This window comes from Corticium candelabrum, chromosome 15, assembly GCF_963422355.1.
Source record: "Corticium candelabrum chromosome 15, ooCorCand1.1, whole genome shotgun sequence".
Classification (NCBI taxonomy): domain Eukaryota; kingdom Metazoa; phylum Porifera; class Homoscleromorpha; order Homosclerophorida; family Plakinidae; genus Corticium; species Corticium candelabrum.
In genome coordinates, this window is record NC_085099.1 from 2,393,953 (window position 1) to 2,405,711 (window position 11,759).

The window sequence follows — 11,759 nt, forward strand, 5'->3', positions numbered from 1 at the left end:
CCAGTGAGATAAACGAGAGACTCCTAGAGCTGCAAGACAGAGACTTAACACCCGAGGATTACGATCTCCTGTTGACTCTCGACGACCTCATCGCTTATCCTACAGTCAATCCCGAAGTCCTTGAGAGGCTACCGACTCACACAGCAATGGAGGACGATCGGAGGGACGCATTCGGAGTGTGCATCGATGCATACAAAACGGGGAATGACATCAGAACGTTGCCATGCGATTACAGATTCTATAGTCAGTGTATCAACCAGTGGCTCGTGACCGTGTCGAACAGATGCTCGTTGGATGGAAACGATCACAGAGAGTCTGAGTTTCTTACTTCCTTTGAAAATCTAAATAGAAAATGGATGGCAATTTACAGATAGTTAGATGAATAGAGAGACAGGGAAATGTAAAATCAGACAGACTGGCACATCAACGAATAGCAAGACAGAATGACAGTGATCAAACAGACAGGTAGATGGATGGACAGGTGAATTCAGTCGGGCAAAATGATGAATAAACAAACAGATAAAATGATAACTAAATGGACTTACAAGTAGACAGACAGATAGATAAACAAGATTGACAAACATAATTACATGTATAGAAAGACAAACATGCACACTGACACACAAATAGACACACACACACACACACACACACACACACATACACACACACACACACACACACACACACACACACACACACACACACACACACACACACACACACACACACACACACACACACACACACACCTAAAAAATCCTAAATGTCAGGAGCTGCCTCTCAGGGGTCACGCCCCCAGCTGTTAAGCTGGGCCCTGTGCGCTACTCAGGGAACTCTGGGCCTGCGCTAGCAAACTCCTGGAGCCGGGCCAGGCACTCGCAAGAACACAGACTTGTGAAGCCAACTGTGGTGTGAGCACCCAAAGTCTCACCAGGACCCCAGGGCTGATGTCACGTCACAGCTGATGGCCGCTTAGAACCCCAGTCAATGACCAGGTACTCATTTATACTCCTGAGTCGAGAGAAGCAAATGTGTGTTAGTTTCTTGCTTAAGGAAATTATGCCATAGCTCGCCATCACTGTGACTTGAACCTGCAACCCTGCAAGGTCCCGGATGTTTTTATTCTCCAAACGCACTCTAACCAATTGAGCTATAGCACCACACACACACACACACACACACACACACACACACACACACACACACACACACACACAACACACACACACACACACACACACACACACACACACACACAGACACCACACTAGCTGATTTAATAACTCAACTCAATCCATTCTTACACGTTTCCTTCCGTTACAGCAGTCATTCCTTTCCAAACCAAAGGCAGTTCTACATCAAATTATGCCAACATTTGATTAGCCCGGACGCCAGTTGTCTTTGACATTTTTACTAGCAAGAATAAATTGACACGTGACTCGTTCTGATACGTTAGACGTGCGCCAGTATTAGTAGGTACATGTGTATACTGTACTACAGTATTATTTGAATGTAAAGACCCTTCTCCAAAGTGGAAGGTCTGACCACGTGCACACGACTAGATGGTAGATTAGACTTTCTGTGAATTGTTTTTCTTGAGTAAATATGAAAAACAAACAAACAAGTAAACAATAAACAAAATATAAAAGCAATAATATTATTTAGATACACCACAGGCCTACATATACATACATACCTATCCATGTGAGAAACTGCAATGAACACTTAGAATGGAATATGTAAAATTCTTAGAACTCATCTACAGTACAATGTATTTAGACTGATCAAAAGTCTCTCTATAGAAAGCCGACTACATCTACCAACAAATTGCTACATGATCCCTGATGTGTTCAAACTATAATGAAAACCCGTTCAGCGCCATGCAATGTGTAAATACAGAATACGAGGCCCAAAAGCAAATCTACTGTCCATATGATCTCGACTAGCTACACGATCTGTACGTCCACAGTCGCACTACATACAACATAGGAACAACATTTAATACTACAGTATAGTCAAGCTAATTACGTAGTAGCTGCAGTATAAATGCCTTGTCCAAACATTCCCTTTCTTGATGTGCCATCGAATGCGTGATACTTCATGGCAGTCTCCCTGGCTTGTGGTGAGCGAAACGACACCAAACGACCAGGAACCTAAACACACAATGAAAGTACAAAATGTGCACATGCATTTAGGCCTTATTGTTAATTAAGTTACAATAATTGTGTCTTTACAATATTAACTACAGTTTCTAACAAATTTTGCTTAAAATAATTAATTAACTAATTTATTAATTATTTATTATTTAAAAATTATTAAAAATAATTAATTAACTAATTTATTTTAAAAAATAATTATTAACTAATTTATTAATTATTTATTATTTAAAAATTATTAAAAATAATTAATTAACTAATTTATTAAAAATTATAATTAACTAATTTATTAATTATTTATTATTTTTAAATTGTGCAATTAATTTACAATAAGTATTATTTAAATTTAATAATTAATTAAGACATCCTTACAGAAATTGTTGTTGATAACAATAATAGCAATATTTCTCAACAATAAATATTTATCAACATATCTTGCAATAATAATAGTAGAGTACTAATAAATCAATATTAATTAAAATAATTATAAAATTAATTGTCAAATTTATGTAATAATTATTATAAAATTAATTGCACAACTTTATAATTTTAATAATTATATTGTAATATTAGGACATCCTTACGGAAATTGTTGTTGATAACAACAATAGCAATATTTCTCAACAATAAATATTTATCAACATATCTGGCAATAATAATAGTAAAGTACTAATACATCAATATTAATTAAAATAATTATAATATTACAATATATAAAAATTAAATTTATAAAAATCACTAAACCCTTGAAAATTTAGGAAGATGCCATGGCGGTGGAGGCTCGACTGGTTGTGAGTGTTTTCTGAGAAGAGATGCTCGAGTTTCATATCGTTTGCTAGCAATCGACTACAAACAATACAAACAATGCAACAAAACTCACATTAGTGACATCAAGATGCTACCTTCTTAGCTTCATCCAGTTGAGCTAACTCCGCCCTTCGTCGATTTTCCAGCCATTCGGTTTGATATCGATTTTCAAGTAGACTGCTTATTGGAGTTGAAGGTCTGGAAATCAATCAAACAAGCTTATTATCATGCATCTATGTAATGCAATGTAATACATCAAGTGACGACAAAACTAAACACACAGTGAGGTATATGTGTATTGACATAAAGTGGAGATCAAGTGGTAAAGGGGCTGTCACATGCAGTCAGGTGTATGTCAAAGAATATGGTAATAGTTGAGGCACTTCAAATGCGTTGCTGACCGTCAAGAAACTAGACATTGTCAGGCAGGCAGGCAGGCAGGCAGGCAGGCAGGTTATTTTATTAGGATACAGCATCTCTACACACTAGAATACATAATTTTTCAATAATTAAAAGAAAGTGCTTTATAAACAAGTTACAAGTTCAACTATTTCAAGGCAGGCATGTAGCCAGGCAGACAGACAGACAGACAGACAGACAGACAGACAGACAGACAGACAGACAGACAGACAGACAGACAGACAGACAGAGAGACAGACAGACAGAACAGACAGACAAACAGACAAACAAACAAAGAGACAGACAAAGAGACATATAGACAGACAGACATATAGACAGACAGACAAACAGACAGACAGACAGATCAGACAAACAAACAAACAGACAGACAGACAGACAGACAGACTTAGTCCTGGAGCATTTTGGAAGATGGAGCAAGGAATCAGAATGTTATCTACAACAATTGTCCCTCAGATCTACAGACGACTTGGGAAGACTGAACAGGGCGGAGTTTTTGCTGCAGTGGAGACAACGCATTTCAGTTCAGTTGCAAAAATGCAATGCGAAAGTTATCTATCGCAAGGTAGAGGGTGTGCTGAGAAGTGGCAAATAAGAAGTGTTATCTGTAATAATAGAGAAGAAACGTGGACCAATACGGTCCATATATCATATATGTTTTTTCAAGTGTAGTTTATGCAGAGAACAAAACTTTCAAATATTTTACTTTAGACGTGGCTGTACTAGCTCCTCTAGCCTGTAATAGTTTCGATGTTTGAAATTATACTACCATTGACAGACAGACAGACAGACAGACAGACAGACAGACAGACAGACAGACAGACAGACAGACAGACAGACAAGCAAACATGCAAACAAACAGACAAGCAAGCCAACAAGCAGAAAGACCAACAAATACACAAATAAACAAACAAACTAAACGACAAATAAGACACAATCAGACAAGACAGTCAGACACAAAACAGACAAACAGCATTTACACATTTAGTCCGTAACTATTGGACCATCAGACAAACAAGCAAACCAACTAACAACTATTAGCCAACGCACATTTACACTGTACACTAACCAACCTAGTACAAGTCCCAAATGTAATGTTTGGTGGGACGCTCCTCGTCCGTCTCTTGCCGCTGTGTTTAGACTGCAGACGAAAATCGTGTATCGCTCTAAATTGAAACTGTTCCTGTGCCGTTGTTAGTCCATTCTTTACAGCCACTTTGTTCAGAGTAATAAAGTCGCGCTGTGCAGCGGCCTTCTTATCTTGCGACTGTAGGTAAGCTATCTGTGCCCATGAAGACAGTGCTACGCAAAATAGCCACGTGACTTTAGTGGCCACAACTATTTGTGACTTAATTTATATCAACATTCAATAAATTCAAAAAATTAATTTAAACAATATTCACTTATTTTTTACAACAATATTTAAAGGTATGGGATGTAGTTGATATAAACTCTATGACCCAACGTCAGTTAAATAATTAATTAATTAATTATTAGTATTAATTTTATTTATTAGTTATTGTATTATATATATTATTTATTTGTATTTGTATATATAATTAATAAACAATATTAATAACTAATTAAAATTTAAGAATTAATATTAATAAATTAGACAATAATTTAATAAATTTAATAAATAATAATTAATATTAATAAATCATCAAACATTAAATTAAATAATTTAATAAATAGTAATTAATATTAATAAATCATCAAAAATTAAATTAAATAATTTAATAAATTTAATAAATTTAATAAACAATAATTAATATTAATAAATCATCAAAAATTAAATAAAATAATTTAATAAATAATAATTAATATTAATAAATCATCAAAAATTAAATTAAATAATTTAATAAATAATAATTAATATTAATAAATCATCAAAAGTTAAATTTAATAATTTAATAAATTTAATAAATAATAATTAATATCAATAAATCATCAAAAATAAAATAAAATAATTTAACCTACTATCTAAAACTAATTGATATAAATACATAACTATAAACTCTATTAGACAGGGTTCTTTCCGTGTGTGTTTGTCACATCGACTACACACAAACAAATCTTTCTGGTCATGCCTATCAAAGTCTATGTGCCACACCACAAGGTTTCATCACGCCTCACCCACGCACATGTTGAGTCAAGTCACTAAACTCAAACTCTAGCACGACATTTCCTCTCACACACAACAAAACAATAAAATTCCTTGCCTTCTGCTGTCCCTCCGTCTTTACCGACGCTTCTACGGCCGTAGGTGAAGTCATCGGATGGAAGCGTGAAGAAGCGCGTCGTCACTTTGCCAAGTTCTGGCTGCGCACGAAGTCGCAACGCTCGACGAGACATTTGAATTGAAAATGATGTGTCGTACTTGCCTTTGCTAGCAGCGGATTGCCCGATCTCTTTCTGTTCATGATGTTTCGGCTTGTTTCTGTGAGTTCGTTTGCGCTGGCAACGCCGTAGCAACACAAATTATCCGGGAAGCTGACCACAAGGTTCGTTTATCACGTGACTTAATGTCTACGTGACGTGACAACTTACGACAGCAGTTTTGCGTTCAATAAACAGTTTGCTTTCATTAATTAAATAAACCTAATTTTTAAAAAAATAATAAATATAATTGTTTTCATTATGTTTAGAAATAATGAAAATCTTTGGTAGGCAAGATGTAAAAATATGTTAGCAAATTTTATTGTTGATATTAAACTGATTTATTTTTAAAGTAGATTTAATGTATATCCAGCTGCTTCCATTAATTAATTACAACCCAAGAAGCATCGCACAGCAAGGCTGTAATGTTTTCAAAACATTTGTCTGTGTCCATGTGTCTGTCTGTCTGTCTGTCTGTATGTGTGTGTGTGTGTGTGTGTGTGTGTGTGTGTGTGTGTGTGTGTGTGTGTGTGTGTTTGTGTGTGTGTGTGTGTGTGTGTGTGTGTGTGTGTGTGTGTGTGTGTATCTGTAAACACGATATCTCTCCAATGGCTCCACATATCAATATAAAAATTTTATTTCCAAATTAAAATAATTTAATAATTAGTGTGTAACACTTTGCTACAAAGTTGAGTTACATTGCGAGATGTAGCTATGCAGTTTGTTTCAAATAATCCTTCAATCGTTGTGGTAATGGCAAATGCAGTATGTTTGTCCGACCACAAAAGTGAATAATTGCCAACTTGCAGCACAACTGCAGAGATCGCGAATCTACAAGCAAATAAAACTAACAATAAACATACAAGCTTGCATTACAATTAAATCATAATTAACTATTTATTAATAATTAATTAATAATTATTTATTTATTTATTTATTTATTATTTATTTTTTATTTATTGATTATTAATTAATTTATTATTAAATTTCAGACTAACTTTCTGTCTTCCGTCTTGCCCAGTCAGCCGTCTCATCTTCTCCCCAGTGCAATGCCTCCTCCACTACGTTCCTTCCCTTGATACTCTTCAATCTAAAATCGGCTCCATTCTTCCACAATATCTCCAGCACACCACGCCTTCCCCATCTCGCAGCCACGTGACCAGCAGTCTCATCGTTCTCAGATTTCATGCTGTTGACTCGTGCTCCAACAGAGAGTAAATACGAAACAATCTCTTCATGTCCTCCACCGCTTGCACTATGTAATGAGGACGCATTTCTTGATAATGAGTCATACACTTGAGCTCCAAGTTGGACCAACACGCGACAGACATCAAGATGCCCGTGACGAGCAGCACGACTTAAAGCCGTGCTTCCGGTAGTTGAGAAACAACTGTTAACGCTAACACCACTATTATATAGCTCAACTATCCGCCTAATATCCCCACACGAAGCAGCGAAAACGAGTTTGTCTTCCGGGCTCATCCGCGCATGCGGAGACGAGCAGACATAACATAATCACGTGACTAACATGCTAAAGTGCCACACCCGGATATACTCATTCTTTCATTTCATACTGATCGCTTCATTCTCGCATCTCTTGTGTACACTTGACACTTAGTGGGAGGTTCTGCTTTACATATATCACTCTGAGCGTCTCGTCTTGTCACTACAAGCAAAATGTCTCAGCAAATGGAGCAAGTTGGCTGCCATCTTGTTTAGTTATTGCGGTTTTGTGCACTTGTCTTGTCTTTCTCTTCTGTCTAGATCCGAAGGAAAGTAACGATGTTACGGACTGAAGTCGAGGAGGCGCAGGCGAGGGCGGCTGAAGGAGAGAGGCGACTCGAAGAGGCGAATGACAAGATTGATGAGCAAGAGAGAACGATCGCTAGTCTTAACAGCAAGGTGTCGCACAATAACCTTTGTTGACGGTTTGCAGGAAGCAACAACTAGCTAGTTGAAATTGGAGATGGTAGACACGCCTATGACATCCGGGAATCTGACATACGGGATTGTCTTGTAGTAATGACGTAATTATTCTGCATAAATGAATAAAATAGATAAACCAATGATAAGTAATAAATAAATAAATTTAGTGTGTGAGTAAAACTGATTAATTAATGTACTATAGCATAACAAAGTCGACTAAAATATTTAAAAAATTGTATAACTTATTAATATTAATATTAGATTGATTAATTGTATTTATTGTTTACAATAATATCAAATTAATACTTATTTATTTATATCAATTAACATTTATAATATGATTGTAATGACGTGTAATTATTCTGCATAAAGGAATAAAAAATAAATAAATAAACAATAAGTAATAAATAAATAATCTAATGCTGAGTAAAACTGATTAATTAATGTACTATAGCATAACAAAGAGTTGACTAACATATTTAAGAAAATTTGTATGACTTATTAATATTAATATTAGATTGATTAATAATTGTATTTATTGTTTATAATAATATTAAATTAATATTTATATCAATTAACATTTTATAATATGATTGTCATTATTACCTATAATCCTCATAACTACTACTACACTGTGACTTTGTTCTCATGTAGTAACTGCATGTGTTGTGTTCAGATCAACATGCTGGAGAACGAAATTGAATTAGAGCACAAGAAGTACGTAGACATGAAGGAGTCGTATGATGCTTTGGTCAACGAGTTGGGAGAAATCTGAAAATTTGATATCAACTGATCCTGTTACTTTCAGTAGTGTGTAGTCATATTGTAGTTGGGATAGACTTCATTTGTATGGTAACTTTATGAATGGTTCACTGAGTTTTCACTTCATAATTTAGATAAGATTTCTGATGTTGAACATAGTGAAAGGTAAAGAGCTGTACTGAGTGAGTGACGGCCACATGTGTTAGTAACTATACAGTACCAGCTTGTCTGGCTGGCTGTGTGGTGTGTGTGTGTGTGTGTGTGTGTGTGGTGTGTGTGTGTGTGTGTGTGTGTGTGTGTGTGTGTGTGTGTGTGTGTGTGTGTGTGTGTGTGTGGTGTGTGTGTGTGGTGTGTGTGTGTGTGGTGTGTGTGTGTGTGTGTGTGTGTGTGTGTGTGTGTGTGTGGTGTGTGTGTGTGTGGTGTGTGTGTGTGTGGTGTGTGTGTGTGTGTGTGTGTGTGTGTGTGTGTGTGTGTGTGTGTGTGTGTGTGTGGTGTGTGTGTGTGGTGTGTGTGTGTGTGGTGTGTGTGTGTGTGTGTGTGGTGTGTGTGTGTGTGTGTGTGGTGTGTGTGTGTGTGTGTGTGGTGTGTGTGTGTGTGTGTGTGTGTGTGTGTGTGTGTGTGTGTGTGTGTGTGTGTGTGTGGTGTGTGTGTGTGGTGTGTGTGTGTGTGGTGTGTGTGTGTGTGTGTGTGTGGTGTGTGTGTGTGTGTGTGTGTGTGGTGTGTGTGTGTGTGTGTCTGTGTGCTAGTTTGTCTCTCTGTCTACCTGCCTGCCTGTCCATCCATCCATCTGTATATCTGTCTGTCTGTCCGTCCGTCCGTCCATCCGGGCATTGCAAGAAGAACCTCGGACCCCCAACATCTCTTCAGCAGTCTATGTCTGATCTCATGTCTGCAGATCGTGAAAGAGCTGGCCTTGGTTGTCCGAAGCGCACTTTGTCTGCTTCGCGGGAAGAAGTAGCCTGGGCATTTGTAGGTTCTCTGTCTACTGAGTCTATTTTGTCTGCACCAATTCCTCGGTCCGTCCAACAAATTGCATCTTGTCTCAAGTCAACTTTTCAAGACTGTTGCGCTATTCCACTTCGTAAGCTTGAGTCAAATCCAAACGATTCTGCTGCATGGAAGCTACTCTTCCTAATTCCAAGAATGCTTCTACAACCTGGCCGCGGAGAAAAACAGTCTGGCATCAAGAAGGCCATGCAGTTGCAACAGAAATTTTTAAATTTTCAGTGGGAAGAGTTGATTCAACTAGAAAAACCTTCAGCAGTTTCGAAACCTAGTCGTCTTGCACAAGAGCAGAAAAAGAATGCTGCCCTGAGGCTCATTCGCTGTGGTGAAATTTCGAAGGCAGCCAAGGTCATCATCAGCAATGGTTTAGCTCCAGCCTCAGAGGAAACGATCTTGAAGCTGAAAAGCAAACATCCAAGTCATCATTCAAATGTTCAAGTTGACGGTCTCAAGTCTCAATCTGCCAACGGGCTTCACCTCTCTTTGGTTGCTTTTCTCAAGGCTGTCCACAGATGCCCCAAAGGCTCTGGGTCAGGACCCTCTGGTTGGCGTTTTGAACATTTACGAGACTTGTGTGACAACAGTGTAACCAGAGTCGGTCTTTTTGCAATCTGTTCTACCATTGCTAAGGGTAAGATTCCCACTGACATTATCTCTTTAGTGTCTGCTTCTCGTCTTATTGCCATCCCTAAGAGCAATGGTGATGTTCGTCCCATTGCTATTGGAGAGTGTTTGAGGCGTTTGACTGCTAAAGCTGTTTGTGTCGATTGCAAGGACACGTTTTCATCATATTTCAACCCTGTTCAACATGGAGTTGCTACTCCTTCTGGTTCAGAGCTCGTTATCCATCACATTCAGCTTCTTTTGGAAGCCAACCCTTCTTGGGTTATGATTAAGTCGGACATCTCAAATGCGTTCAACAGTGTCGACCGACAATGTCTTCTGTCTAGTGTCAGTTCCAACTTTCCGGAACTCTTGCCCCATGTCAATCAGATGTATGGAGTCTCGAGCCCTCTCATCTTCCAAAAGGGTTCAGAATCAGTCATTCTCTCTTCGGAACAGGGGGTGCATCAGGGGGACCCGTTAGGTCCTGTTTTGTTTGCTACATCAATTCACTCCACACTTGTTGCTCTGCAAGCTAAATTTCCGGAGGTTGTTTTGCTTGCCTACCTAGATGATGTTTTCATTGTGGGTCAAAACAACATGGCACTTCAAGTCTTTGCTTCTCTAGAAGAGTCATTCTTACCGCTCAATCTAAAGATCAATCAATCAAAATGTGAGTTGCTGTCTCTTCAGGGTGATAGTAATCCATCTCCTATTCCTACATCAACATCTGGTTCTGTTGTCTTGGGATCTCCAGTAGGCACCACAAGTTTTGTCCGTTCTTTCTGCCTATCTGCTGCAGAGTCTGGAGAAGACTTTTGTTCTCGGATATGCAACCTTGATGATAGTCAGAGCTCAGTTCTGCTTTTACGTCATTGCCACTCCACACGTCTTAACCACTTAGCCAGGACAGTTCCTGTTTCTCTTTTGATACCTGCAGCTCAGAAGCACGACCGAACTAGTTGTCAAACGTTCAGGAACATTCTTGGTACAGAGGATCTGTCACCCGCGCTTTGGAATCAGATATCGCTTCCTGTTAAGAAAGGTGGCTTTGGTGTTTCGCCTCTGGAGAGAGTTTCGCCTGCCGCCTTTCTTGCTGGTTGGGCACACACTTGCCAATCACTTCTAGACAGGTTTCCAGGTTCAGGTTCCCTGCTGTCGTCTCTGTCAGATCCATCTGAATCTGATGGCCAAATTGTCCATGACCTAGATGAGGCAGCCGCTATGATTCCGCCACTGTTGCTATCTGATGAAGATCCGAAACCAGTTTCGTACGCCCGCCATGAGCTTCTTTTAGCAGATGCAAGAAAATTGCAACACAGACTATCCAATGCTATTGCTCAAAAAGACACCACAGCCCTTTTAGCGTCAGTCGTCTCTGACAAAGATTCAGCACGATTACAATCTCTTCAAGGCCCCTACGCGGGAGCTTGGCTCGACTCTATACCCTCCTCTCGCAAGTTCGCGCTATCGTCTCCGGAATTTAATTTGGCGTCTTGCATGAGGTTGGGGATACCCTTGCCATTTGGAGAATGGGTTGCAAATTGCGAATGTGGATCAAAACTCGACGCTGAAGGTTTCCACCTACTTACTTGCAAGTCTGGCGGCGGTCCCAACTGGCAACACAACAGCCTTGTCGCAAGCTGGTCCGACTGCCTTCTCGATCTTGGTATACATCACCGAAAGGAGCCTCGCAACAGA

The 11,759-nt window shown here is 38.6% G+C and overlaps 4 protein-coding genes across 4 annotated transcripts in view; 2 read left to right on the plus strand and 2 right to left on the minus strand.

Moving 5' to 3' along the window:
- Window positions 1-1,549: 1,549 nt before the first annotated feature.
- LOC134191110 (cilia- and flagella-associated protein 77-like) lies at window positions 1,550-5,863 on the minus strand. Its single transcript, XM_062659677.1, has 6 exons — window positions 5,768-5,863; window positions 5,606-5,705; window positions 4,457-4,685; window positions 3,062-3,164; window positions 2,904-3,005; window positions 1,550-2,156 (listed from the first exon to the last, which is right to left on the minus strand). The coding sequence occupies exons 1-6, from the start codon at window positions 5,804-5,806 to the stop codon at window positions 2,028-2,030; spliced, it is 702 nt and encodes a 233-aa protein (XP_062515661.1). The 5' UTR covers window positions 5,807-5,863; the 3' UTR covers window positions 1,550-2,027.
- Window positions 5,864-6,382: 519 nt separating this feature from the next.
- Window positions 6,383-7,244, minus strand: LOC134191178 (ankyrin repeat domain-containing protein 2-like). Its single transcript, XM_062659761.1, has 2 exons — window positions 6,761-7,244; window positions 6,383-6,593 (listed from the first exon to the last, which is right to left on the minus strand). The coding sequence occupies exons 1-2, from the start codon at window positions 7,242-7,244 to the stop codon at window positions 6,475-6,477; spliced, it is 603 nt and encodes a 200-aa protein (XP_062515745.1). The 3' UTR covers window positions 6,383-6,474.
- Window positions 7,245-7,317: 73 nt separating this feature from the next.
- Window positions 7,318-8,628, plus strand: LOC134191179 (tropomyosin-like). The gene is made up of 3 exons (XM_062659762.1): window positions 7,318-7,460; window positions 7,527-7,664; window positions 8,365-8,628. Exons 1-3 carry the CDS (start codon window positions 7,440-7,442, stop codon window positions 8,461-8,463), a joined length of 258 nt encoding a protein of 85 aa, XP_062515746.1. The 5' UTR covers window positions 7,318-7,439; the 3' UTR covers window positions 8,464-8,628.
- A 695-nt stretch (window positions 8,629-9,323) lies between these two features.
- The window catches only part of LOC134190864 (uncharacterized), a 2,910-nt gene continuing 474 nt past the window's right edge, over window positions 9,324-11,759 (plus strand). Inside the window, exon 1 of the mRNA XM_062659398.1 lies at window positions 9,324-11,759. This exon is cut by the window's right edge and continues 474 nt beyond it. Coding sequence (XP_062515382.1) covers window positions 9,324-11,759 — 2,436 coding nt within the window.

Excerpts from the sequence above, each read along its gene's own strand:
- LOC134191179 (XM_062659762.1), top strand. The coding sequence starts at position 7,440 with ATGTCTCAGCAAATGGAGCAA. Across the intron at positions 7,461-7,526 it reads TGTCTCAGCAAATGGAGCAA|ATCCGAAGGAAAGTAACGAT; the intron begins GTTGGCTGCCAT and ends TCTTCTGTCTAG. Across the intron at positions 7,665-8,364 it reads TCGCTAGTCTTAACAGCAAG|ATCAACATGCTGGAGAACGA; the intron begins GTGTCGCACAAT and ends TGTTGTGTTCAG.
- LOC134191110 (XM_062659677.1), bottom strand. The coding sequence starts at position 5,806 with ATGAACAGAAAGAGATCGGGCAATCCGCTGCTAGCAAAG. Across the intron at positions 4,686-5,605 it reads AGACGGAGGGACAGCAGAAG|CACTGTCTTCATGGGCACAG; the intron begins GCAAGGAATTTT and ends TATTTTGCGTAG. Across the intron at positions 3,006-3,061 it reads AACTGGATGAAGCTAAGAAG|TCGATTGCTAGCAAACGATA; the intron begins GTAGCATCTTGA and ends TATTGTTTGTAG.
- LOC134191178 (XM_062659761.1), bottom strand. The coding sequence starts at position 7,244 with ATGAGCCCGGAAGACAAACTCGTTTTCGCTGCTTCGTGTGGGGATATT. Across the intron at positions 6,594-6,760 it reads GGCAAGACGGAAGACAGAAA|ATTCGCGATCTCTGCAGTTG; the intron begins GTTAGTCTGAAA and ends ATTTGCTTGTAG.